This window comes from Rhodotorula paludigena (genome assembly GCF_050403205.1).
Source record: "Rhodotorula paludigena JCM10292 DNA, Rt_paludigena_JCM10292v1_ctg56, whole genome shotgun sequence".
Lineage (NCBI taxonomy): Eukaryota > Fungi > Basidiomycota > Microbotryomycetes > Sporidiobolales > Sporidiobolaceae > Rhodotorula > Rhodotorula paludigena.
The window spans coordinates 105,617-130,753 of NW_027481402.1; the positions used below are offsets into that span (position 1 = coordinate 105,617).

The window sequence follows — 25,137 nt, forward strand, 5'->3', positions numbered from 1 at the left end:
GTGTTCTTGGGCTAGCCTGGTACCTGCGCCCCTCTGCTGCTCCCTCCAACCATGCGAGACGTCCGCGTGGCTCTGGTCGGCGACGAGGGCGTCGGAAAGTCGTCCATCATCTCGTCCCTCATAAAGTGCGTCGCACCCGCTCCGAGGCCAGTCTGGACCGCTGGACAGGCTGTGCCAGCCCGAGGCTACCTGTCCAGGAACGCGCGCGCTGACTCGAGCCTTGCACGCTCTCCGCCACCGTCCCCCCACCTCCGCACCCTCCGCACGCTCCCTCGCTCGCCCGCAGGGAAGCCTTTGTCCGCCTCGCACCGCGCACCGTCCTCCCAGAGGTCACCATCCCGCCCGCCGTCACCCCCGGCCACGACGTCACGACCGTCATCATCGACACTTCGCGTGCGTCGGCCCTCAGCTCGCTTCAGGCGGCTTCCCCTCTCTCCTGGATGGCGCAGTACTGATCAAACCAAGCGTCCCATCGCACAGCACGACCAGAAGACCGCAGCCATCTCGTCAACGAGATCCGCAAGGCCCATGTCGTCGCCATCGTCTGTACGCCGGCTTCCCCGCCGCGGCTTTGCTCTTCGAGGACTCGCTGACCTCTTTGCACCCTGACTCGTCTCGTCTGCGTCTCACCGTGGCAGACGCCGTCGACAACCCCAACTCGTTCGACCGCGTTCCGACGTACTGGCTTCCGACGATTCGATCTCTCGGGGTCAACGTCCCCGTAATCCTCATCGGCAACAAGATCGACCTGCGAGAAGGACAGGTGACCAACCAAGCGCTCGAGGATGGTGCGTGCTGCTGTCGAGAGAGCCGCCTCGTCTGTGGGTCCGTGAAGAAGCGTGGCTGACTTGAGTTCTGCGCACACAGAAATCGTCCCCATCATGCAGGAGTACAAGGAGGTCGAGGTGCGCGAAATGCCGAATCTGCATCGGCGACCTGCGTGCTGACGTTCGCGACTCGCCAGACCTGCGTCGAGTGCTCTGCACTCCTTCCGCTCAACATCTCGGAAGTCTTCTTCTTCGCCCAGAACGCCGTCCTCCACCCTACTGCTCCCCTCTACGACACGCGGCAACACGTCCTGAAACCGGCCTGTGTCGCTGCCCTCTCGCGCATCTTCCGCCTCGTGGACGCGGATCGCGACGGCCTCCTCTCGCCCTACGAGCTCAACGACTTCCAGCGCCTCGTCTTTGACGCGCCGCTCCAGGCGCGCGAGCTCGAAGGCGTCAAGGACGTCGTCGAGCAGATGACAGACGGTGCCGGCGTCGAGGAGGGCGGGCTCAACGAGGACGGCTGGCTCGCGCTCCATACCTACTTCGTCCAGAAGGGCCGCCTCGAGACGACGTGGAAGGCGCTGAGGTGCTTCGGCTACGGCGAGGACCTCATGCTTCGCGAGGAGTTCTTGCATCCCCGGTACGTTACCGCACGCGCGTCGCTTGTCTCGGCTCTCGCGCGGGCTCTGACTGAGGCGCGCCCATGCAGGTTCGACGTCCCGAGCGACTGTACCGCCGAGCTGAGTCCGCGAGGGTACCAGTTCTTCACCGACGTATTCGAGTCGTTCGACCAGGTGCGTCCCCTGCGACCCTGTCCGGCTCCTCTCCTACTCACATTCTGTGGTCGCGCAGGATCACGACGGCGCGCTGTCGCCCATCGAGCTCGACAACCTCTTCTCGACCTCGCCGGGCAACCCGTGGATCGCGAGCGGGTTTCCCGAGACGACGATAACGACGCCGGAAGGCGCTGTCACGCTGCAAGGGTGGTTGGCGCAGTGGTCGTGAGTGTCGCCCTCCCCCGTTAGCTTCCCAGTGGGCTCGACAGACGTGCAAGCGTAGTACGTCGAAGCTAGGGCTGACATGATCGCGTGATGCAGGATGACGACGCTGCTCGAGCCTCGGGTCACGCTCTCGTACCTCGCCTACCTCGGCTACCCGCACTCGTCCGCCTCGCAGTCGTCGTCCTTCGGCGCTTCGTACCCTTCGACTCCATCCGCCGCAACTTCCCTGCGGCGCAACCCGTTCTCCTCCGCCTCTTCCACCGCCAGCCCGTCCCTCTCGTCGTCATCCTCGGAGCCTTCGTACCAGCTCCTCCCGACCACGTCCGCCCTGCAGGTCACCAAGCCGCGCCGCCCGTCACGCCGAAAGGGCACGCCCGTCGAGCGCAACGTCTTCCTCGCCTACGTCCTCGGCGCGTCGGGCAGCGGCAAGACGAGCCTCCTGCGCGCGTTCGTCGGCAAGGGCTTTGGCGGCGCCGGCGACGAGGACCCGGCGCGCGCGATCTTGCTCGGCGGTGTTGGCGGAGGAGGAGGAGGAGCGGCAGCGTCGGCGGCGGCGAGGGGCGGGAAGGCGGCGACGTGGCCCAAGGGCGCGGGCGCGGTCGACCCGGGCGCACTGGCGGGGCATGGAGGCGCGGGAGGGCTCGCGGGCGGGAGGGGCAAGGGCAAGAGCGTCGTCAACTGTGTCGAAGAGGGGGGCGGCGAGCGGTACCTTGTGGTGAGTTGGCCCGGATGCGGATGGCTCGGCTGGATTTCATCGCAGGGCTGACACTCACCTTACTAAACACAGCTACAAGAATTCGGCTCGACATACGAGTCCGAGGTGCTGCGCAACAAGAAGAAGCTCGAGCTCGCCGACGTGCTCATCTTTGTGTACGACTCGAGCGACACCAACAGCTTTAGCTACCTCTCGAACCTGCGAGTGCGTAGTCCGCGTCCTACTTTCACGCTGCCGAGTGTGCACTGACCATGGGCGACGGCACACAGCAACAATACAAGCTAGACGACATCCCGACGCTGTTCGTCGCAACGAAGAGCGATCTCGACCTCGCGCAGCAGGTGCGTTCGCCTCCTCTCTTCTGCGCATCGGTCGCTCCGCTCACAAATTCGACATGTCTCTAGCGACACGAGGTCCAACCCGACACATACTGCCGCAAGCTGTCTGTGCGGGTGCCGCTCGCCGTGTCGGTCAAGCGCGGCGAGCTTGCCGACCTGTATCACACAATCGTGCGCATCGCAATTCGGCCGTACGTTTCTTTCGACTCTTGCAGGGCAGCACGTGCTAAAGGAACGACCCTCCGCAGAATGTCTGCTCTACCCTACGGCCCAGACCGTTCGTCGGCCTCGTCACTGCTCGGCTTCCCCGTCACGCGCATGCAGCTGTACGTCTACGCGTCCGCGGGCCTCACCGCGTCGCTCGCGGTCGGGCTCGTGTGGTGGATCCGGTGGGGCCGCGGGCACCTGCTCGGCGCGGGAGGTGCGGGCGGCGCGGGGCTGGGCGCATCGGGTGGAGGAGGGGGAGGCGGTGGGGCGCCGGGTGCAGGGGTGCATGCGGCGGGTGGCGTGCTCGGGACGGTGTTGGGCTGGCTCGGGATGCGGCGGGTGTAGCTAGACTGAGGGAAGGAAGACACACTGCTCCTCGTGGACGATGAGGTGGTCGCGACGTCGCTGCGAGACTCGAAGCTGCCTAGAGGTGCTGCGCACATCGTACACATCCTGTACGCGGTCTTCTGACGGCCTGGCAGCATTAGCAATGCCGATGTGGGGACTCGCTCCCACTTCCGCGTGCTTCGCCTGCCTCGTTGCCCTCGGCCGCACAGCTCGCTTCACGGAATGTCTGATCGCTCAAGCTCTCTGTCGCCTGTCACTGAATCGGGCTCGGAGCTCACGCGCACTGTCGACTCTGCTGAAGAAGGGTTGGACTCGGAGGGCGATGAGGAGGACGAGGACGAAGAAGACGAGGGGGAGAGCGACGAGGACGAGACGGGTGCGCTCCGAGTGCTGCTCGCTGAGAAGTCCGCATAGGCTCACCGCTGCCTGCGCAACAGACGACTCGGCGTCATCGACCTCGAGTGGTGCTCCCGCTGCGGCTTGGTTTGTAGATCCCAGTCGGCCCGCAAGTCCCCGTTGGAGCTCTCTGTGCGTGTGCATGAGGCTCACCGTGCAGTGCACGCAGCGCCGCGCCGTCCTCCCGACCGAGCTCGTCTCGCTCATCCTCGACCAGCTCGACCTCGCCGACGTTGCGCGCTGCCGGCTCGTCTCGCGCGCCTTCAAGACCCTCATCGGCGTCCTCTCGCTTGAAGTCGCTGTGGAGGAAGGCCACGGCGACGGCGAATACTTCTTCGGCTTTCTCACCAAGCGCGAGGCCGTGCGCCTCGCCGTAGCCCGGTCGCCGCGCTGGCGCAACTCGGTCCGCCGCCTCGAGCTCAACTTTTACGAAGCCGGGCACTCGGGTCAGCAGCCTGGCATCTGGGAAGACCTGCCGCTCGATGCCCCCGAACACGCCACGGATGGAACGTGGCTCGACGGGTCGTGGATCAGGGACTTGCACAGCTCCTTCCCTGACGTCGTCGAGCTCGTCGTCGACGTTGCTGAAGGCGCCTTTGCGGCCGACCCGCCGGACTTTGACCCGTGGAAACGACTGCGTCGGCTCGAGCAACACGCTTTCGATGCCAAGGCCATCGTCGCCAACCCGCACCTCGTACACCTCGAGACGTGGATCGGCGCGCTCGGGCTATCAGTCGAACCGCCACCTGCGCTCGAGACCCTCGTACTCCACGACCCTGGCACGGTCATCCGGGATCCCGAGGGCGGCTCGCGCCAGGTCGACTGGTTCCTCTCCTCGTCTGCATTCTCTCTGCAGAAGCTGTCTCTCTCCTGGTCGCTTGCGTACAGCGATCCGGTCCCGGACCGCCTCTACAGCCTGCGCGAGCTCACGCTCGACATCGGCACCACGGAAATCTGGTCCCGGCTGTCGCTCCTGCGCAGCCTGTGCTCCCTCCCGCGCACCCTCGCCGCCTTAACGCTGACGGTCGACCCCTACACGCGGGAAGTGGACCCCGAAGACTTGGCCAGCGTGTGGTACTACCCTGCGTACCTGCCCAAACGCCTGCGGCAGCTCCGTCTACCCGAACAGCACACTCCTCCCGCGGCCTTTCTCCCGCTCATCGAGCAGGATCACTTCCGCAAACTCGAGCGGCTCGAGTTGGACGCCGCGTGGTCACGGAACCAGTTTCTCGACCGGCCGGACGACCGGGTGCAGATATGGCAGAAGGGAGAAATGCTGCTGCTCGATGTGGCATGCGGGGATTTGGGTATCGAGCTGTGGACTGTGCACGAGGAGATGTAGTACTGTAGCTGTGGCACTCGAAGCACGCAAAGAATACTCGACGTTGTTCTGGTCGCCGTTCTCCCTGCCTGTGCGGTTGTCGTCGCTTTCGTTCACTTCACTCTCTCACCTCTTCCGCCGGGGACCGTTGCGCCATCCTCACAAGCTCGCAAGCGTGCACACGATGGCGACGGACGCCATGCTCGATGCGCTCGGCGAGCTGTCGTCGTTCGGATCGGGGCACCTCCCGACGGCGCTCCCGGGCCAGCCGCCGGCGTTTGCGCGAGCAGAGCCCGACCGGATGCTCGACTGTGCGTCTCTCTGGGCTCGCGTGCTCCTGTCCGGGCGCAGGAGCGAGGTGGCGCGGCGGAGCGGCTCGAGGTCGGCTGACTGACTGAACGCTCGCTTCCTCTCGCCGCCGACGCTTGCTGCTGGGCTGGGTCCCGTCCTGCCGTGCTCGTACTGCATGCACGCACGCAGTGGTCTTCATCCTCGACTGCACCGGGTGTCCGTCGAGTGTTTCCCCTTGTCCTCGTTGAGAGGGTTCGCGCTGACGTTCGACGCACCTTGCCCCGCCAGCCATGGGCTCGTACATTGCAGTGCGTCCCTCTCCTCGTCTACACCGCTGCGATTAAGCGGGACAAGCGAACCCGCGACGGAGTGCTGACGCTCGCTCCCCCTCCTTCACGCGCAACCTCTCCATCCCTTCCGACCAACCTCTGCCGCCCCTCCAGAGCGCGACCAAGAACATCGAGCTCATCTGCGAGAACATCGTGCACTCGGGCAGCTTGCCTAGAGCCGACTGCCTGCGCATCGGGCTCATCGGCTACCGGTCAGTCGCCGCTTCCTTTCGCGCATCTACCGTTCTTGCCTGTGGCGCGCGCATCCTCGCTCCACAGTGCGACTATCTGGCGGGATGCTGGAATGTATGGCTGACATGCCGAGGACCCGCAGTGATCACCCTCCACAGGACAAGTGCGCTTCGTGCCGTCCAGATGCTCAAGCCCTCTGTAAGGCAATCAGCGGTCTACTTGGCTGACTCGAACCGACACACAGCTCCTTCGTCACCAAGTCCTTCCCCTTCACCTCCTCCGTACCGACGATGAAGGAGCAGCTCAAATCGCTCTACGCCTCAGGGGGCGGCGACGGACCAGAAGCCGTCACGGCAGGCATCAAGGCTGCGATGGAGCTCGAGTGGCGGCCTGCAGCGGCCAAGATGGCGGTGCTCATTGCGGACGCCCCCTGTCACGGCATTGGCGAGTACGGAGACGGGTTCCCGCAGGGCGCGCCGGATGGCGACGACCCGCTCGTGCTGGCACGGCAGATGGCGGCGGCGGGTATCCCTCTCGTGAGTTCTGTTCCTATGCAGCGCTCGAAGATCGTGCTCTTGCCATTCTGCACCCGCAGTTCGTCGTCGCATGCGAGCCCGCGCTCTCGGGCTACCAATTCGGCCTCGACTGGTTCCGCGCCCTGACCGTCATCACCTCTGCGCTCCTCGTCCCGCTCACGACGGCGTCGCTCCTCTCGCACGTCATCGTCGGCTCGGCGCTCGAGCACCTCGAGATGGAGCGCCTCATCCAGGAGGTCGGGCAGGCTGTCGCCGAGCGCCTCCATGCCGGCATGCAGACGGTCGATGATGTCGCCAAGGAGCTGCACGAGCGGCTGCTACTGCGAGGAGAGGAGACGAAGCAGCTTGCGTTTGAAAGCATCCATGTGCGGCGCTTTTCTCCCTCGCTAGTGTAGGCGCGTGCTGAAGTCCGAGCGGTGTTGCGACTTGCCCACAGCGCGACTCGGACGAGGCACGGCATAACGTCGACGTCTTTGTCAACGCGCCAGATCTTGCCGCCGCCAAGCCGCAATTGCAGAAGGTGCGCGGATCGCAACGCATTTCGTCACACTCGCGAGCACTCTGATCGGTGACTGAATGCTTCTCCCCGATTGGATAGGTCCGCGGCTCGCGTTTCACCGAGAAGTACCTCCAGTCGCGCTACAACTCGTCCTTCATGCGCGGCCCCTCTTCCGACATCCTCTACCCCTCTCTCCCGCCCCGTCCCGGCTCTTCGTCCCCGTCTTCCACCTCTGCCGTCGCTGGCTCGCCCGGGACCTCCCCCACACGCCGCGTCATTTCCGAGTTCAAGCCGTTCGCAGCCGGCGCAGGGCTCAGCGTCGCCGACGCGCCGCTCGTCGTCGGCGCCGAGAACGCACCCAAGGTCGAGGACTCGGACGAGGTCGACAAGCTGGCGCAGAGTGTCGAGCTGCGTTTCGCTGGCATCTCGCTCGAGCAGGTGTGTGCGAGCGCAGTCGCATTGACGCCGAGCGAGCCAAATGCTGACTTGGGCGATGCGCGATGCTCTGTTTTCGCAACAGGCCAAGCGTATCACCATCGCTTCCGCATGGCGCACTGCCCCGCCACGAGCGTGATCTTCTCGCGCCCTCCGTCCCGCCTCCTCTCACGTTACTCGCTCGCAACGCCGCTCGCATGTTCGCTCTTCTTGCCCGTCTCGTACCTCTCTCGTCGTTCTTGATATCCTCTCGTGTCCCCTCGCATGCTGTCCTTCCGCACTCTACTGCCCTCGTCGTTGTCAACGTGTTGCGGTCCCGAGCGATCTTGTCGTCCTTCGCCCCTTCTTGACCTTCTTCTCGAATGGATTCGTCTCTTTCTTACAGGCGTACGCAATATACTCTCACGTTCTCACATGGCCACAGGGAGGCTTGACGAAAGGCAGACGTTACGGGAGATGCGAAATGGGGGGATTATGCTACAGGCACGACAAGAAAGCGGTCGCAACAAACTGCACTGAAGGGCACTAAGCTAGAAAGACGTCCAACAACTGAGCACACGCAGCGATTACTCTGAATCCTCGCTCGCACGGGGACGAGCGACTCAGGCGGCGAGGTCGAACGCGTCGCTCTTCCAGCCGTCCTTGCGCACCTCCTCGCGCTTGCGGCGGCTCGCCGCCTTACGCGCGTTGCGCGTCTCCGAGTCGACAGCCTCGTCGAGCGCGTCGCCGACCTCGTACGCCTCGCCGCGGAGCGAGTCGACGCTGACGCCCGCCTCGCGCGCAGCGCCGACGAGCTCGTTGCGGCCCTCCTCGAGGAGCGCCTCGGTCGAGCGCTTGCGGCCGACAATGTCCTCGCCCTTGCGGCCGAGGAGCGTGCGCTTGCCCGGGAGGAGCTCCTCCTCGACCCCGACCGAGAGGACCCACTCGCCCTTGGGGCCGACCTTGCGGATGCCCGTCGATGTGACCTCGTCGTACAGCGACGAGGACGACGCGCCCGTGTTGAGGAGGCCGCGCACGTACGCAAGCGGATTGGGCGCCGCACCGTATGCGCCGAGCGACTTGTAGTGGAGGAGGTAGAGCTGCTTGTCGAGCGCCTTGAATGCCTCGGAGAATTGGTCCTCGAGCTGTAAATGTCGTGAGTTAGTATGTAATCGACGGTGTCAGCGCGTATGAAAAGCGGGACGCACCACCTCCTTGATCTTGGCCTCGAGGAAGACGCGAAGCGCGCCCGAGGCGAACCAGGCGCGGACCGGGTGGTTCGACTGGCGGATGCGCGCGTCAAAGCCCTCGAGCTGGACGTCGACCTTCTCGAGCTTGAAGAACGACTCGCGGTCGCCCTCGGTCGCGTTCGACAGGACGAGCGTCACGTCGAGGCCGTCGTGCGCCTTCGAGTCGTGCGGGTTGCCGAGCGTGACGTCGAGCAGGCCCGAGTCCTCGATGCCGATCCAGCCCGTCTTCTTGTGCACGTAGTAGCTGATGTCGGTGGCAGCCATGCGCAGGCCGGCAAAGACGAGCGTCGTCGTCGTGGCAAACTCGCTCGCGTACGCCGCGTAGCCCTTCTTCGTCGAGAACTCGATGTTGCTCTTGAAGTGGGCGGCATCGGGGACGAACGAGGCACTGTGGAGTGGTCGCGGAAGTCAGCGAGGATCGTCGAGCATTTCAGTCCCGAAAGGCTTCTGGCCGGAAGAACGCCCAGGCAACCATGCCTGGGCGATCATGCCGACAGCCCGAGCAGGAACCAGAAGGATGGACGCACGACTCGAACTTGATGTTGTCGATGATGAGGTCGACGTCCTCGCTGGTGAACTCGACGCGCGGAAGCGGGATGCTCTTGAGCGAGCCGAGGAGGCGCGGGAGGAAGACGGTCGACAGGTCCTTCCAGAGGTCGCCACCGTCGACGCCCACCAAGTTGTAACCCGTCTTGGCGAACTCTGCCACTGCGTCGCCCAGGTCTTCAAATGCGTCACCGACCGCGACGAGAGCTTGGTCGTTGGCGGCATGGTCGAGGAGCTTGCTGGCCTCGTCGACAAACGCCTTGGCGTCGCGCTTCCAGTCGGCGTTCGACTCGACGATGGCGCGCGCGCGGTCGTAGATGTTCTCAAAGCGGCGCGACGCCTTGCTCGTCGTGATGTAGCCCGGGTCGTTGATGGCGCGGTCGAGGAGGACGTCGAACTCGTGCCAGACCTGCTGCACCTTTTCGTCGCCCTTGAGGTCCTGGTGGAGGGCGCTCGCGGCCTGGAGGGCGGGCTCGAGCGGGCCGGTGAACGACTCGATGATGCGGCGCAGCTGCGTCACGGCGTCCTTGGCCTCGTCGTCGGGCTCGACCTCGAGCTTGTCGAGCTTGGCCTTGCTCTGCTCGGCCGTCTTCTCGAGCTCGTCGCGCGCGAGGTTGAAGTACTTGCGCGCGAGGTGCGACAGCGTGTTGACGGCGTCCTGGTACTCGGGCTTGGACTGGATCTCGCCGACGACGCGGCGGAAGCGCTCAATGACGGCGTCCTTGGTGTCGGTCGGGAGCTTCTCGTCGACGTAGTGGACGAGGGCGCGGCCCTTCTTAACGCCCTTGCGGAGCGTGTCGTCGCGCTTGTCCTCGTACCCGCGGCGGACCTGCTTGCGGGCGTCCTGGAGGTTGCCGACGACGTCCTCCCAGTGCTCGGCGCCGAAGCGGTCCTCGATGCCGGCGTTGTGCTGCTTGATCTGCTCGTCGGTCGGGCGGACGTCGCGCGCGGCCTTCTTGGTCGCCCTGATGGCCGCCACCTCGCCCTCGGCGAGCTCGTCGAGGGCGTCGGCAAAGATGACGCGGAAGAGGTTGACCGAGTCGGAGAGGATGTAGCGGATCTCCTTGCTCGTGAGGAGGGCCGACATGAGCTCGTGTAGCGAGTGGGCCGAGTCCTTGAGCTCGTCGGTCGACGGGACGGGCGGGCGCGGGAGGCGGACGCTGAGCTCGCCGTCGACGCTGACGTCGTCGATGCCGGCGTGGCGGGCGTCCCAGAGGAACTGCTGGATCTTGTCGTCGTCGTTCTTCTCGAGCGCGAGGCGGGCGAGGGCCTCGAGGACGCGGCGCTCGGCGACGACGAAGTTGCGGCCGCGCTTCGAGAGCTTTCCGCCGCCGACCTTGTTGGCGACCTGGCGGGCGACGTCGGGCTGGAGGAGGCTCGAGTTTAGGATCTTGCGGACGCCGCTGACGACCTGCTCAGTCGTGGGCATCTTGCCCGCCTGGAGAGCGCCGTACGCCTGGGCGAGCGCTGTGACGGTCAAGTCGGCCTGCTCGGCGTCGGATCCGCTCAGGAGCGGGAGTCGGGCGAGTGCGTCGCTCATGACTCGGAGGCTTGGTGTTGGGAGAGGTGCTGCAGAGTGCGGTATGGGTCAGCGCGGGTTCGGATGTGCGTCTCTACGGTGCACGCACTGTGGTAGAGTCGAGTCGGGTCTGCTCGAGTGCAGGCGAGGCGACGTGCGGAGAGAGCGATGCGAAGCGACGAGCCAAGTCGTCAGCGGGATCGCCCGTGCCGCACGTCGTCGGCTGCGCAGCCTTTCCAGGTGAGTGCCGATCAAGTGACGTCGACGCATGACCACGCTTTATTCCGCCGCACGTGACCAAGTTCTGATCAAAACCTTGTCCTCCTCGTCGACTTCGCGCACGAAGCGCCAGAAGCTCGTCCCGAAGCCGCGCTCGAACGTTGCGCGCTTGGGTCCTCCGCCGTCCTCCGAGTCGTCCGAGGCGGGCTCAAGAACGAGACAGACTCCCGCCGCCTCGGCTGCGTCGACGAGCGCCTGCGTGGGCTTGTCCTCGCGCGTGTGCACCTCGCCCACCTCGTCTTCGTCGGTATTGGCGCCCTCCCACTCCTCGCGCGTCAGGTCGAGGTCGCGCAGCGTCCCCTCGACGCAGAGGCACTCGACCGCGCGCCAGCCACGCATCGAAGCGCGCATCGAGCGGCTCTCGAGCGCCGAGACGAGCGTCGCGCGCAGCCCATCCAGCGCGGCCGGGTACAGTGCGACGTGGAGGTACGGCGGCAGCGGCGTGCGCGACGACGGGTCGCTCGAGGTCGACGGCCCGAGGACGAAGCGCGAGAGGCCGACGAGGCGCGAGTAGGCGGCGTCCCAGTACATCCCGAGCGTGCGCAGCTGCGGGAACGCGAGCGACTCGCCGTCCTCAAAGGGCGGGAAAATCAACTCGTCGGCCGTGTAGTCGAGCGAGAGGCTGCGCAGCTGCGGCGCGACGGACCGCACGAGCGCGCGCACCGTCGCGGGCGACTGGTCGTGCATGCCCGTGTGCAGGAGGAGGTGCTGCAAGTTGGGCAACGGGCGGTATGACCTGTCGGCGAGCGAGAACGGGACAAAGTCGCGCCGGAGTGAACAGAGTCGGAGGTCGAGGCGGGTCAGGCTCGCAAAGACGGGTCGCGGGCTCGGCAGGGTGGCAGGCGGGTCGAGCAGCGGAAACCACGCCGACACGAGTGTGCACTGGCGGAAGGACAGGGCAGACAGGTCTGCGGAGCGACGAACTTCAGCGAAAGAAGCGGGAGAAGAGCATCGAGAGACGCACTGTGCGCGTAGGCGGCGCAATCAGCCAGGTGCAGCCGTTCGACGTGCGTCACGACGAGCTCCTCGAGCCCCGTGCACCGTTCAAGCACGCGCGTGAGCTCTGCGCCGTGCTCCTGGCCCCACAACTCGACGTCGAGTGCTCGCACGAGGCTCAGGATGCCGTCCTCCCGCGCATTCGGTCCCGCTGCCAGCTCTACGAGGGGAGCGAGCTGGCGCAGATGGAAGACGCGCACAGGGTCCGGGCCCAGGAGGAAGCGCTGCGCCGTTCGGGCCCAGTCGCGGCACACGACCGAGAGCGTCCAGACGTGCTGCCGCAGCCGCGTGCGGTCGAGCGCATCGCTAGACGCATCTGGCAGCGCAGAGAGCGCGACAATGTGCGCGACGAGCTCGCTCGGCAGGTCGAGCAGCGTCACCATCGCCGTGAGTAGCCGGAGCGGAACGAGCCGAAGAAGTTGAGCAGACGACGCACGCTCGCTCAGCTCGTGCACAGTCGAGTGAACGTGCAGAGTGATCGACTGTCTACTAGCACTAGTCTGCCACTCGTCGCAGCGATCCCCGTGCTGTGGTCGCTGATCCTCGCCGTTGCGCTCCTCCCGTCCCCACTCCCTTGAGGTGTCTACGCTCGCTGCACCTCCACTAGGGACCGCGCAAGCACACTGCTAGCACGTGCAGCACCGCAAAGCAGACGCCCGTGGGCTCGGGCGCGCCTTCTTGCTGCTGTGTCGCTCTGCTGCGTCGGTCGCCCGCCATCTCGCCCGACGCAGTCGCTCCGCTCGTCCTGCCTTCCCTCCCTCGGCGGGCGCAAATGCCTGCAATGCAAGGTTCGGGCATCTCTCTCTTCTGGGCAGTGCATCACGGACCGAGAGCCAGCGCTCGCGTTTCTTCTCCTTCTCCCCTACACCCGCTCGTCGCTCGTCACTCGTCGGTCCGCCGCTGCTCTCGCTGCTTTGCCCATCCGCTGGTCGGATTCCACTTCTCCTTTCTAGTCCGTGTACTGGTCTGCGACCTTTCCGGTGCGTCTTCCGCCGGAACTCACGGCAGGCCCCTCCAGCTGACACCGTCCCTGGCCCGAACAGCCCTTTTCTTCCACCATGCGCGGGTCGCCCTTCTACACGCTGCTGCTAGTCAGCACCGCCGCCTTTGCCCTCCCTCAGCCGCCCTTCTCTCCTCCCCCGCCACTCGCACCCGCCCTTGCCGCCTCGTCTGCCGCGTTTTCGGCGGTGCTGGTCGACAGCGCCGAGCTGCAGCGCCGTGCGTGGCAGCACAGTCTCGTTCGGCGCCAGCTCGTTGCCGTGGAGACGGACGACAGGGAGGCTGCTGCGGCTGCTGCTGCTGCTGCTGCCGCCACCACGGCTGCACGAGCGCGTCAGCCCAAGGCGGCTGCGGCACAGACGACGACAACGGCAGAGGCGGCGAGGACCACGACTACAACCGTTCCGGCTCGGCGACCGACCACGAGTGCAGCGGTTCGGGCGACGACGGCAACGTCGCAGATCGAGACGACCGAGTCGAGCGCGACCGAATCGACTGGGCGGCCAGTCTCCTCTGCGAGGCGCTCTTTGTCCGCAGTTGAAGACTCGTCGTCGTCTTCCCCGAGCTCCCGCGTATCCTCGCCTACTTCGTCAGACTCGGTCGAGACGAGCAGCACTTCGGCTTCCTCCGCTTCGTCTGGCAGTCCTTCAGCCTCTGCCGCGGCGTCCGACAGCAGTGAAGGCAGCATCTTCTCGCCGTCTAACAAACTCTTCGGTCTTGGGATCGCCGTCATCATCGCCATTGGTGCGTCTCGATGTCGCTCTTCCAAGATTTGGCTCGCCTGCTGACATTCTCCTCGCACAGTCCTCGTCGCCCTCCTCGGATTCATCTACCTCATCAAGCGCGTGCGCCACCTCCCGCGCTACGCCGACGAGCTCGACTACCCGTCGGGCTTCCCGCGCACATTCCTGGACGACAAGGCCCTCTCGAAGCGCTGGAGCCGCGCGAGCCACGACGCGCTCCTCGACGACGCACAGGTCCCCGCTGGGTCGCTCGCCGCGCAGCATACCAGCGACGAAGCCGAGCGCACGCAGCGCGAGATGGGCGTGAGGCCGTCGATGCGCATGGCGAGCGTCGCACCGCAGGTCCAGCCGAACCGCCCCGCGACGCTCGTCCGCCCGCAGCGCCAGTCGTCCCTCGCCTCGTCAGCCGCACCGCCTGTGTCTCTCTCCCCTGCGCCGTTCATTCAACGCCCCGCTCCTCCCCCTCCTCCGCCGAAGCCGTCGCAACACCGCACCGCACCCTTGCCGCCTGTTCTCTCTTCGCACGCACCTGCGCCCCCATCCGTTGTTCCCCCGCCCTCGCTCCGCCCCGGCTCGCCCGCAAGCGTCCCTGCACGCGGAGCAGCGGCAGTGACCGACCCGTACACTGCGCTGCCGGCATCGGCGCACGGGCGCACGCGGTCGGTGCAGGAGCGCGAGGGCGCCGCGAGGGCACTGGCGAGGCATCGGTGGAGCCCGCCTGCGGGGAGGGAGAGCTCGCTGAGGAATGAGCTCTGAGTGAGATGCGGGCGGGTGGACGGACTCACGGAGCGCAACGACCCTGGGCGATTCATACATTTCAGCAACGAGCACTCACTTTCTTCACGTCTGCCGTTTCTTCGCACTTCTCGGGCTCAAGTCCTCGCTGCTCATTCAGTGACCCGCTCCCAGTCAGTCAGCACTTCATTGAGTGGTGATGAACCGATCAGGGCGCGACAGGTGCGCGCGGAACAAACGCGGAACGAAGAAATTATGGACGCCGTCCTTGCTGCACTGTTCCGCGAGCTTCGCTTGCTCTGACACTGCACAGAGGACAGATCTCGAGTGGAAGCTCGTGAGCCCGCCTCAAGGCGTAAATCCGAGCGATCGGCGCGGAGACTCCGAATCGCAGCGCAGCCGCCAGCGCTGCTCGCGCCGTCTCGCCTCGCCTGCTGCAGCGAGTGAGCGCGTCGGACGAGGATGAGCTACCAGCCTGTGCGTTCCGTCGACTCCTCTGCGCTGCTCGTCCCCGTGCCCGCGCTGCGTCGGGTGGTCCCCACCTCGTCCTGCACAGACCCTCTCCCGCCTCGCGCGCTCACTCGGGACGGGGCTGCAAGGACTGTGCTGACCAGAGAGACACTCCTCCTCCACACACGCACCCGCTTGCCCGCCCCCTTGCCGTGTGCGCCGTGCTGCATCGCCCTTCTCGCGCGCACCGCCTCCCTCGCCCACCTTTCCCGTCGATAACTCGCTTGCACCGCCTCGAATCGACTCTTGCTTTTCGTTGGCATCACACTCGACGCTATATCTACCGATACCGCTCTTCCACCTGACCCTTCCGGCCCTTCGTCGACCTGTCATCCCCCGTCTGGCTCCGTGATCCCGCGTCTCCCTCGCGCGTCACTTGCTCGGACGCACCATGTAGGGCGGCGCGTTCCGCCGCAAACTCGTCATCGTCGGCGACGGCGCGTGCGGAAAGACGTCCCTCCTCTCTGTCTTTGCCATGGGCGAGTTCCCCCAGGAGTACACGCCGACCATCTTCGAGGTGCGCACCGTCTCGTCTGGCCTCCCTTCGATGCGCCACGACGTATTGAACTGTGTCTGACACGCTGGCATTGCGCGCAGAACTATGTTGCCGAGATCAGGCTTGACGGGAAGGCTGTGCAACTGGCATTGTGGGACACGGCGTGCGTGCTCTTCCTCCCCCCTGCATTCACATTCGCGCTTGCTGACTGACTTGTGACACGCAGAGGGCAAGAAGAGTATGAGGTGAGCTGCAGCTTGACAAGATGGTCCTGTGCTTGCGCTCGGCGGCGGCATGACGCTCGCCCGCACGGCTGCATCTCCATCATCTGACTTCAGCCGCTCACATTCCGATGCTCCCTCCGCAGCGCCTCCGACCACTGTCCTACTCCAAGTCGCACGTCATCCTCATCGCCTTCGCGCTCGACACGCCCGACTCGCTCGAGAACGTCACGGTCAAGTGGATCGACGAGGTACGCGAGCTCTGCGGGCCGAGCATCCCCGTCCTCCTCGTCGGGTGCAAAAAGGACCTGCGCGACCAGGCGATGCAGAGCGGCGGCGGCGAGCGCGGCGGGTTTGTCACGACCGAGCAGGTGCGCTTCACCTCGCTTTATCTCGATTCGGCTCTCCCCGCACAGGCCAGGGCTGATTACGGGCTTGGCATACCGCACAGGGCCAGCAAATCGCCGCGCAGATCGGCGCCCGCTCGTATCACGAGTGCTCGGCGCTGCTCAACCACGGCGTCGACGAGACGTTCGAGCAGGCGACGCGCGCGGCCATGCTCGTGCGCGGGCAGGGCGCCGGCGGGCACAACCTCGCCGAGGACGACCACCACGGCGGTGCGGGCGGGAAGGAGCGGGCGAGGCGCGACGCGAGGAGACGCGCCGAGCGGGACGACGAAGGCGGCGGGTGCTGCGGGTGTGTGATCCTGTGAGGGAGGGCCGCCCCCGATACACTGCGTGATTGTCGCCTAGAGTCGGATCGTCGTCTGCTTTCCCCTTTCGCCCTCTGTCGTCGTCGTTTGTTGCATGTTCCCCACTACTTTCGCCTTTCCCGTCTTTTCGTGCAAAGCAGTCCTTTCCCGTGCCAGTCCCGCCTCGCTGATACGGCTCTATTGCTTCGACGGAGAGGAGACTAGGGCCCCTGTCCCTCTGTCCCGTCATCGAGCAGAAAGCCCTCGACTTCGCGCCGCAGCGCCTCACTCCCCTGCACCTCCCTCGTCCCGACAATCCCGTTCCCCTCACCGAGTCCGGCTCGCGACAGGCTCGCGTCGCTCGCCTCTTCGTTCGCAGCTGCACTCGCAGCGCGAGCCGCGATGGCAGCGCGCACCGCCTCGCCGACATACGGCGGGAGGACCAATTGTGGCCTCGGCTCACTTGTCGGCGCTGTTATCGCCGCCGCCGTTGCTGCGCCACCTCGGCGCGTGCGAGATGCGCCGCCCGCGCTTGAGGAGGTCGCGGGCTCTTGCAGGACCAGCAGACACGAGTAGCAGACGTGCGATGCGAGGTCGAGGTCTGCCTCCGGGTCTGCCGTCGCGAGTGGTTGTGCGGCAGTGGGAGCCGGTGTTACCACTGGTGCAGTTGACGGTGCCGCGGTGTCGTCGCTTGCCGACGGTGTGGGGAGGAGGTGGGCCGCGCTCGGCGGGTACGGCGCGCGCCTCGCCCCGGTCGGCTCTGCCTGCTCCTTGACCGGCGCCTCCTCCGCACGCTTCAGCTCGCCACCCGCTGCACTCGACTTCTCCTCGCCCAGCGCCGCCTGCGCGCGCAACAGGTCCGAAATCGTGATTGCGCTACGCCACGCCGCAGCGTCGGGCTGGGCGGGCAAGCCGCACACGGCGCACAGGTGGGCCGAAGCGGAGGAGGAGCGCAAGCCGAGCTTGTGGGCCGTGCGAACGACGGTCGGGACGGTCGACGGGAACGAGGCGTCGAGCGAGAGGATGAAATCTGCGCGGGAGGGCGAGTTTGAGTGCTCGGATCTTAGTAAGCAAGACCAACTGCATGCGCACCTTCACACAACGCCCCAATAGTCCTCGTCTTTGCGCTCGTCTCGAGCGCCGACCCGAGGAGGACAGTCCGCTCCTCGCCCTTCTGGCCCTCGATACTCCGCAGCGCGTTCGCTGCGTTGTAGTACTCGACTTCCTTCTGGCTCGAAAGCGCGAGCGAGCGCACGACAAGGACTTCGGCGGCCTCGAACGCGAGCGAGTTGCGCGAGACATACTCTGCCGCGACGGCCTCGCCGGCGGCGAACCCGCGGCCTTCGCTCATGGCGGCGAGCATGCGCACGGCGATGCGCGTCGAGGTCTCGCCTGTCAGGAGTACCTGGGCGCCGCGCGCTCGGGCGTGCGAGAGGAGGAGCATGTGGAGTAGGGACGAGTGGAGCGCGGCGCGCGAGGTGGGCGAGAGAGGCGCGAGGAGCGCGTGGAGCTGCTCGGTTGGTGTGAGGGGCGAAGCGGGGGCGGAGACGGCGGGAAGAGAAGAGGTCGAGGGAGTGACGGCGAGCGGAGTGGCAGTGGGCGACGAGGAGAGGAAGACGTCTTCGAGCTTGAGGGCGGTGAAGGGGAGAAAGGGTGCAGCTTCGGCGACAAGCGCGCGCACTTCCTCTGTGCGGTCGGGCTGTGCAGGAATCAGCGTGACCAGCGTCAGCCGATGCGGAGCAACGTGCAAGACTTTACGCGGGTGGACTCTGCCACGCACCCCATTCCCGGGCAAGCTGCTCTCGTCCACATAGACGACCTCGCACCCCGCAAAGGGCGGCGGCTTGGGCAGGCCGTGCTTCTTGCCCTTCTTCTTTGCCGGTCGCTGCTCGCGCTCGGGATCGGGCGCCGTGACAGGGGATGCGTTGAAGTCGGGGGGAGCGAGGTGCGAGAAGTGAGTCGACTTGACGAGCTCGAGGAGGGCTCTGTGGTTACGAGGCGAGCGTGAATCGAGCGTTGCACCCATGTCAATGTCGGTGATGGCAACGCACCGCGAGCTGTGCCCTCCGCTGCACGCGACGAGGATCTTTCCCTGGGGAGTGCCGGGGAAGCGAGGCTGCCCTGTCTGCGGCGTGTCGTATGCGGGGAATCCGGCAGTGCTGACGGTGCGTGCTCCTGACAGTGCGCGATTGAAGCGGGCAGTGAAGACGCTGAGGAAGCAGGGGCTGTTGCAGAGGAGGGAAAGGGAGGGGGTCAGGGAGGACGAGGAGGACTGGCCGGGTGAGGGGACGCGGAACGGACTGGCAGTAAGCTGCGCCGACGTTGTGGATGGCTGGTGGAGCGCTGCAGCGGACGCAGAGCTGCGCTGGGGGCGGTGCGGCTGCAAGAGAGCGACGGAGAGGTGAGTGCAGCGACGATGATGGCGAGAGTGTGGAGCGAGCGCACTGGGAGGCGAGTCTTCGTCTTGTACGTCCTGAGTGGGTCTCCCACACGACATGACGCTCTCCTCGCGCTCCCTGGCGCTGTGCAGAGCGTGTAGTCGACGGCAAGGAGCGCGAGCGAGGCGGTGCTGAAGCTCACCCTCGTTCACACCGCGCCGCACCGCTCTGACGGCGCCAGTCGAAGGATAGACCTGCTCAGAGTGACTGTTGGACCCTCCCAGAGCTTGCGCCGCCGTGTCCCATGCTCTCGCGCACTCGCCCGGCCGCCTCGTCGTCTCGCTTCATCTCGCTCGCCTTGACCGCGCACACAGGCCCCAGAATGGCGCACTGGACACACGAAGGGGGCTATGGCGATGGAAACTACAGGGAGGGCGCCCAGGGGCACTTCAACCCGGCGTTCGGACCGCCTCCTCCCTTCGCATCCGCTCCTTCCGCTCCCTCGCACCCTTCACACGGCCCGTATCAGGCGTACGCCTCCAGGTTCGTCGCCTCTTAGCCTCGAGTGCACTGCAAACAACCCGTCCTCAACCCCCTCTCGCCGTCCCGAAGCTCGTTCGACCACCCCGCCTCGCACCCGCATCCGCACCCCAGCTTCGGCTATCCTCCTCCCGGCGACTACTACGGCTACGCTCATTCGCCTTGGCTCGGCGAAGCAACCTGGTCTGCCTGGCCCGCCTGGCAGCAACCTCACGCCTACCCCGCCCCGCCGCCCTTCCATCCGAATCAAGCGCCTTACGCGTCGCCGCACTTGCACGACCAGCAGGCCTGGGTGTCCGGCGGCGCTTTTGCAGGAGGCTACGGGAGCGGAGCCCCGCCACCGTCACAGCTTTTCGATGGCGGCTTCGGTGGTGGTAGAGATGGCTCCGGCGGCGGTGGGAGAGGAGGGAGAGGCGGATGGCGCGGCGGATGGCGAGATCGTGAGCGCGGTGGCTTCCAGAACTCTTCCTGGCGCCGCGGCGACGATGCACGGCCAGCACGCGACGAAGAGTACGCCGCGCGACGCGAGCGCCGCTATGACCCGCCGGCGCGCCCGCGTCCGTCGTCGCGCTCACGCTCGCCGTCCCCGACGCCGTATGCGCCCGTGCAGCCTGCGTACGGGCCGAACGGCGAGTACCTCCCGCCACAGCGGCGACAGCGCACCGACCGGCGCATCGCGCCGCCCGTCCCGCCAAGCGAGGCATACCTGCGCGCCGTGTCGGGCGAAGCGAGCACGCGCTTCGAGCCGGGCTCGCCCGACGCAGAGGCGCTCGAGCCCCTCGTGCTCATTCTCGATCTCAATCACACGCTCCTGTGCCGCCTCAAGCGCAGCAGCTGGGCGAGCAAGGTTCCGCTTGTCCGCCCGTACCTCGCCACTTTCCTCGAGTACATCTGCGGGCGTCGGGATGGGTCCCCGCGCATACAGCCAATCGTCTACTCGTCAGCCCGCGCGCCCAACGTCTTCTCGATGCTCGCCGCCCTCGACCTTATCCCGCCCTCGCGCCTGCCCGCTGTGCGCGACTCGCCCGCCGGCCCAGTCCCGCCCTACACGCCCGCGCCCGCCGAGGGCGACGTCCTCTCGCTCGTCGTCACGCGCGAGATGATGGGCCTCTCGCGCGCAGACTATCTCGGCGACATCGAGACGGTCAAGGACCTCGGGCGCGTGTGGGAGCTCCTCGGGTTCGAAGACGACGCGAGGGGCGAGGCGCAGCGCGCGAGTGGAGAGCATGCGCGCCAGACGAGGGAGGCCATCGAGCGGAAGAAGGGCGCGGCGGCGGGGTCTGCGGGAGAGGGCGGGGAGGGCGGACCAGCGGCCGCTGGCGAGGGCGCCGAAGCGGGCGAGAGTGCGCCGTGGAGACCTAACAAAAAGGCCAAGGCCCGCATTCTCGCTGCTCGCGACGAGCGCGGTGCGAAGCGCACACTCCTCCTCGACGACGAGGCGAGCAAGGCAGTGCGTTGCGTGCCTGCTATGCATCGAGCTAGAGCTGATTCTGCTACTCACCTCACAGGCTCAGCAGCCCTTTTCGCACCTCCCGATCGCGCCATTCCTTGTCCACCCGGAGCACTTCCCTTCGCGCCCTCCTTCACCTCGGCGCGTCTCACCGAGTCCGCCGCCCTCAGCCGTCGCTGCTGCGCCGTCCGCCAACCAGCCCGACATTCCGCATCCTGAACCCGCACGCGCCCCGCTCACTCCCGCACCGCCCGTCCTCCAAGCTCTCTCGCTCGACCCTTCCCTCCCGCCGGCGAAAGAGGCTCACCTCCTCGCGACCATTCACCAGCTCGACCGCCTCCGCTGCGAGTCGAACGTCGCCCGTGCGATCAAGGACGGCGCGCTCGCCCGCTTCAGGGACGAGGCGCGCGAGGCGGTGCTTCGCGAAGGTCAGAACGAGGTGAGCGAGGAAGACATCGACGAGGAGCTGGCGAGACGTGGGAGGGAGGTGTGTGAGCGGGAGGGGATCGAGGTCAGGCACGGCTGGGACCCAGACTGGCGCCGCAAGCTGCTGAGGAAGGAGGGGAGGCTTACGCGCGACGATGGGAACACGGACGAGTCGGCGTAGTGCGCTGGACGCAAATTCTATTTATCACGGGCTAATGGCTGCTGTCGCGTTCGAAGTCGCGTCACGGGAAGTCGCGAGACCTGACGGCATAGGGAATCGGGTGCGAGCGAGATTGCGATTGCGAGGATATGAGGGGGTGAACGAGAGAAGGGGAGGTGTGTCTACTGCAGCGACTTGGCGAACATTGCCGGGGCCTGATCCGCGCGGGGAGATCAGCCTTGAGGTACACACGCGGACAGACGGAGCAACGCACCTTGGCGCGAATCTGCGTCGGCTCGATCGCCGAGACAGTGCGAGCGTACGTCTTGGTCGTCAGCACGAGCTCGTCGTACACGATCGCCGGGACCTTCTTATTGTGCAGCGTCGAGGCCGGGGCAATTGCGACGGGCTGCAAAGCGAGCGCGATGAGCATGTGCCCTGGGGCAACCAAGGGGAACGCAAACAACGCACCTGCTTGGTGAGCGTGTGGCGGTACGTCCCATCTTCCTGCCGCAAGGCCGTGTTGGCGAACAACCCGCCGATGAGTGCGTTCAGAATCGGCTCGGGCTCGTCGCCCGCAGTCGCCTCCCAGTCACCAAGCTGCAAGCGCTCGACACGCTCGCGGAGCTGCTTGCGCGCGTCGAGCACCGCGAGCATGGCCTTGTGACTGACAAAGTTCTCGCGGCACCACGCCTTGCGCTCGTCCTTACCGTCGAGCTCTTCGTACGCGCGCAGCATGTTGAGCAGCATGAGGTGGTCGCCCGAGCGGTGCACGAACTTTTGCCGCGCCGCCGTCGCCTGGTCCCGCACGGCCGAGGGTACGCTCAGGAGCTGGTCCTTGCTCCCGAGGAGCGCGACGAGGTCGAGCATCTCGCGCGGGCAGCCCTCGGCGAACGAGGCGAGGACGACGCGAGCAAAGACCGGGTCGAGCGGAAGGTTGGCCATCTTGCGCCCGACAGCCGTGATGCGGCCCTTGGCGTCGAGCGCGTCGAGGCCGTGCAGCGTCATCATGGCGTAGATGACTGCGGAGGGAGCGGATATAAGCGCGGGACTGTGGATGGAGCGGGTCACGAGAACGCACTGGCATCCTTGTCGGGCCGGTCCATGTAGTGGAACGCGAACACGTCGTCTTGGCCGTTCGCGAGCAGGTGTAGCAGCGCAAAGGTGAGGCTGACGCGCTGGATCTCGGGCTGCGACCGTTTCTCGAGCGCATTGAAGGACGCCTCGGTGTACAAACGGAAGCAATAACCGTCGGCCTGTGCAGAGTGCATAAGCTGGGTTAGGGTGTCTCGAGCGAGGCGAGCGAGACGACGCACCTCACGACCTGCGCGACCGGCGCGCTGTTTGGCCGAGGACTGACTGATGCTCTCCGTCACAAGCGAGTCGATGCCTGGATGCGAGTGTGTAAGTGCGCATTCCCTCCGTCGTCGAGTCGCTCGACGGGTCGAAGCTCGCCATGGCGACAAGGAACGTGGGGACTCACCCGTGCCCGCATGGTACCGCTTCTCCTTCGCCAGCCCGCTGTCGACGACGAAGCGCACGCCCGGGATTGTGACGGACGTCTCGGCAATGTTGGTGGACAGGATGACCTTGCGCGTCTTAGGCGGCGCTGGTGCGAACGCTTTGGCCTGGTCGGTCGGCGGAAGCTTGGCGTAGAGAGGCGTGACGAGGAGCTGTGGGTCCTCGAAGGGTCAGTGGGCGGTCCACACGACCGGAAGCGCGACTCGACGCACCGTGCCGAGATGCGACTTTGTCTTTTCGAGGTCGGGCAGGTACGCATTGATGGATGACGCGAGCGAATCAATCTCGTCCTGGCCTGAGCATCGCACAAACGTGAGTCAGCAGGTACCGGCGCACGTAAAGGAACGGCAAACGGACCAGGGAGGAAGACGAGGATGTCGCCCGGCGGGAGCTTGTTGTGAATCTGGAAGACGGTCTTGAGCGCCGCGTCGCAGAAGTCTGGCTGCGGCTCGGTCGCGTAATGCATTGCAACCTTGTGTTGCCGCCCCTGGACGTAGAGAACAGGCGCGCTGTGATCGTGACGGGGTCAGCTCGTCAAACGCGAAGCGACCGAACGCGAAAGCAGCGCACTTGTTGAAAAAGTCGCTGAAGCGCTTGGCATCGATCGTGGCCGACATGACGACAATCTTGAGCTCTGTCGGGTCGCGGCTGTCTGCGGCCTTGTCCCCGTTCGCACCGTTGGTCGCCGCCGTGTCACCGTTCTGCGCCGAAGGCCGCGCCTTGCCCTTGCCCTTGTCGGCCTGGAACGCGCGGACCTTGTCCTTGCGGCGCTGCTGGATGTCCTTGAGGAAGCCCATGAGCATGTCGGTGCGGAGGCTGCGCTCGTGGGCCTCGTCGAGGACGACGACGTCGTACTTGTCGAGGTCGCGGTCGGCGAGCATCTCGGCAAGGAGGGCGCCGTCGGTCGCATACTTGAGCCGCGTCGCGCGCGAAGAGCGGTCGTCGAAGCGCACGGTGTAGCCGACGAGGCCGCCGAGCTGCGTGCCCATCTCGTCCGAGACGCGCTTGGCGAGCGACGTCGCGGCGACTCGTCGCGGCTGGGTGCACACGATGCGTGGCGCATCACAGGGGATGGACGAGCGGACGAGGAACTGCGGGATCTCTGTGTGTGCGCGTGGGTCAGCCTGCGGATGCGGAAGGTGAGAGCCGGAGTGCGCACGGGTGGTCTTGCCGGAACCCGTGTCGGCGAGGACGATGACCGTGTCGTTCTTCTGCACGCCCTCGAGGATCGCATCCTTGCCTGCGTGAGTGCGAGTGTGTGAGCCCTGCGTTTCAAGAGAGAGAGAGAGAGAGCTCGGAAAGGACGCACCGCCCCAGACGGGGAGGGCCTTCCTGCCGGGCAGCAAGCGCAAGGCCTCGTCCTTTGCGCGCTGCTTGTCCTCCTTCGTCCAGCGCTTGCCCTTGAGCGTGCCGTGCTGTGCCCCGTTCACTCCGTTCGCTCCGTTCGCCCCGTTCTGCCCAGCTCCAGCCGCCCTGCGCTGCGCCGCTTCTTGCTCTGCCTCGTGGTCAAACTCGACGATTTTGCGCTTCTTGGGCGATGCGCCGTTGAGCGCCGGTGCGGGCGACGGCGGTGCGGAGGCGGTGCGCTTGGCCGGCGAAGGCGAAGGCGCAGGCGGAGCGGGCGCAGGCGGGGCAGGGGCAGGAGCGGGCGCTTCCTGGGGCTCTTCGCTGTCGAAGCGCGTCCGCACGGGCATCGCGGCGGAGCAACTCGGGCCGAGCGGACAGAGCGGCGGCGAGCTGCGAGACGAGCGCGAGAGCTTCAAGGTGTCGACCGCGCACCTCCCACCCGCTCAGGTCTTCTGTGGGTGGTCTGTGGCGCTGGTACTGCTGCTTTGCGTTTCAGTCTTGCTCGTCTCGCGCGAGTCCGCGCTGTTGCCGCCCCGCTGTCGCGTTGTTTCCTGCTTCTAGTGTGCACGCTCATCTCCTCGCGACCATGCTCAGGCGGGCTGTATTGCATGCACCGCGGCTCGACTGCTTCCAAAGGGCAGGTATGAGCTGGGCAGTCCCTCGCCGTTGAGTGTACTGCAGCGCCGCGCACTGGTCTCCTCCGCTGCTCAGCTTCTGCTGCTCGGGCGATTGCGTGCGCGTACCCGTGCATCCGGTCGAGGCATGCACCGTGCGTCCACCACTGGTGCAGGGCGTGAGCGTACGGGCGGCACCCTGACTCGTTGCTCTGGCGCACCGCAGCGCCGCCTTCCCGCAAACAATTTCCCCTTCCTCTATCCTCTGGTGCTCTCTTTCCTAGGGTTAGGGTTAGGGTTAGGGTTAGGGTTAGGGTTAGGGTTAGGGTTAGGGTTAGGGTTAGGGTTAGGGTTAGGGT

General features: G+C 66.1%; 10 protein-coding genes across 10 annotated transcripts; 6 read left to right on the top strand and 4 right to left on the bottom strand.

The window, feature by feature from the left end:
• Window positions 1-51: 51 nt before the first annotated feature.
• On the top strand, window positions 52-3,376 carry GEM1 (ERMES complex Ca(2+)-binding regulatory GTPase GEM1; the record flags this gene model as incomplete). The annotated part of the gene is made up of 13 exons (XM_076651754.1): window positions 52-125; window positions 287-393; window positions 481-546; window positions 639-788; window positions 868-905; window positions 965-1,410; window positions 1,480-1,564; window positions 1,623-1,771; window positions 1,868-2,486; window positions 2,559-2,690; window positions 2,756-2,827; window positions 2,891-3,015; window positions 3,073-3,376. The coding sequence occupies 13 exons, from the start codon at window positions 52-54 to the stop codon at window positions 3,374-3,376; spliced, it is 2,367 nt and encodes a 788-aa protein (XP_076502723.1).
• Window positions 3,377-3,917: 541 nt separating this feature from the next.
• On the top strand, window positions 3,918-5,117 carry JCM10292_004653 (F-box protein; the record flags this gene model as incomplete). Its single annotated transcript, XM_076651755.1, has 1 exon — window positions 3,918-5,117. The coding sequence occupies one exon, from the start codon at window positions 3,918-3,920 to the stop codon at window positions 5,115-5,117; it is 1,200 nt and encodes a 399-aa protein (XP_076502724.1).
• A 163-nt stretch (window positions 5,118-5,280) lies between these two features.
• JCM10292_004654 (vWA domain-containing protein) lies at window positions 5,281-7,517 on the top strand (the record flags this gene model as incomplete). Its single annotated transcript, XM_076651756.1, has 10 exons — window positions 5,281-5,407; window positions 5,577-5,603; window positions 5,676-5,695; window positions 5,831-5,928; window positions 6,051-6,071; window positions 6,153-6,444; window positions 6,504-6,809; window positions 6,881-6,964; window positions 7,043-7,381; window positions 7,464-7,517. The coding sequence occupies 10 exons, from the start codon at window positions 5,281-5,283 to the stop codon at window positions 7,515-7,517; spliced, it is 1,368 nt and encodes a 455-aa protein (XP_076502725.1).
• A 463-nt stretch (window positions 7,518-7,980) lies between these two features.
• On the bottom strand, window positions 7,981-10,693 carry JCM10292_004655 (uncharacterized protein; the record flags this gene model as incomplete). Its single annotated transcript, XM_076651757.1, has 3 exons — window positions 7,981-8,502; window positions 8,566-8,995; window positions 9,135-10,693. 3 exons carry the CDS (start codon window positions 10,691-10,693, stop codon window positions 7,981-7,983), a joined length of 2,511 nt encoding a protein of 836 aa, XP_076502726.1.
• A 258-nt stretch (window positions 10,694-10,951) lies between these two features.
• On the bottom strand, window positions 10,952-12,330 carry JCM10292_004656 (uncharacterized protein; the record flags this gene model as incomplete). The annotated part of the gene is made up of 2 exons (XM_076651758.1): window positions 10,952-11,859; window positions 11,916-12,330. 2 exons carry the CDS (start codon window positions 12,328-12,330, stop codon window positions 10,952-10,954), a joined length of 1,323 nt encoding a protein of 440 aa, XP_076502727.1.
• Window positions 12,331-13,005: 675 nt separating this feature from the next.
• On the top strand, window positions 13,006-14,445 carry JCM10292_004657 (uncharacterized protein; the record flags this gene model as incomplete). Its single annotated transcript, XM_076651759.1, has 2 exons — window positions 13,006-13,690; window positions 13,751-14,445. 2 exons carry the CDS (start codon window positions 13,006-13,008, stop codon window positions 14,443-14,445), a joined length of 1,380 nt encoding a protein of 459 aa, XP_076502728.1.
• A 441-nt stretch (window positions 14,446-14,886) lies between these two features.
• Window positions 14,887-16,363, top strand: JCM10292_004658 (uncharacterized protein; the record flags this gene model as incomplete). Its single annotated transcript, XM_076651760.1, has 6 exons — window positions 14,887-14,901; window positions 15,332-15,451; window positions 15,532-15,593; window positions 15,657-15,675; window positions 15,798-16,022; window positions 16,103-16,363. 6 exons carry the CDS (start codon window positions 14,887-14,889, stop codon window positions 16,361-16,363), a joined length of 702 nt encoding a protein of 233 aa, XP_076502729.1.
• A 200-nt stretch (window positions 16,364-16,563) lies between these two features.
• On the bottom strand, window positions 16,564-18,839 carry NCS2 (Ncs2p; the record flags this gene model as incomplete). Its single annotated transcript, XM_076651761.1, has 6 exons — window positions 16,564-17,372; window positions 17,435-18,041; window positions 18,123-18,327; window positions 18,394-18,567; window positions 18,644-18,722; window positions 18,788-18,839. 6 exons carry the CDS (start codon window positions 18,837-18,839, stop codon window positions 16,564-16,566), a joined length of 1,926 nt encoding a protein of 641 aa, XP_076502730.1.
• Window positions 18,840-19,102: 263 nt separating this feature from the next.
• JCM10292_004660 (uncharacterized protein) lies at window positions 19,103-21,317 on the top strand (the record flags this gene model as incomplete). The annotated part of the gene is made up of 3 exons (XM_076651762.1): window positions 19,103-19,263; window positions 19,333-20,710; window positions 20,769-21,317. The coding sequence occupies 3 exons, from the start codon at window positions 19,103-19,105 to the stop codon at window positions 21,315-21,317; spliced, it is 2,088 nt and encodes a 695-aa protein (XP_076502731.1).
• Window positions 21,318-21,478: 161 nt separating this feature from the next.
• Window positions 21,479-24,511, bottom strand: JCM10292_004661 (uncharacterized protein; the record flags this gene model as incomplete). Its single annotated transcript, XM_076651763.1, has 11 exons — window positions 21,479-21,511; window positions 21,571-21,705; window positions 21,768-22,318; window positions 22,378-22,552; window positions 22,613-22,686; window positions 22,780-22,969; window positions 23,030-23,112; window positions 23,175-23,326; window positions 23,388-23,919; window positions 23,977-24,057; window positions 24,127-24,511. The coding sequence occupies 11 exons, from the start codon at window positions 24,509-24,511 to the stop codon at window positions 21,479-21,481; spliced, it is 2,391 nt and encodes a 796-aa protein (XP_076502732.1).
• Between the last annotated feature and the right edge of the window lie 626 nt (window positions 24,512-25,137).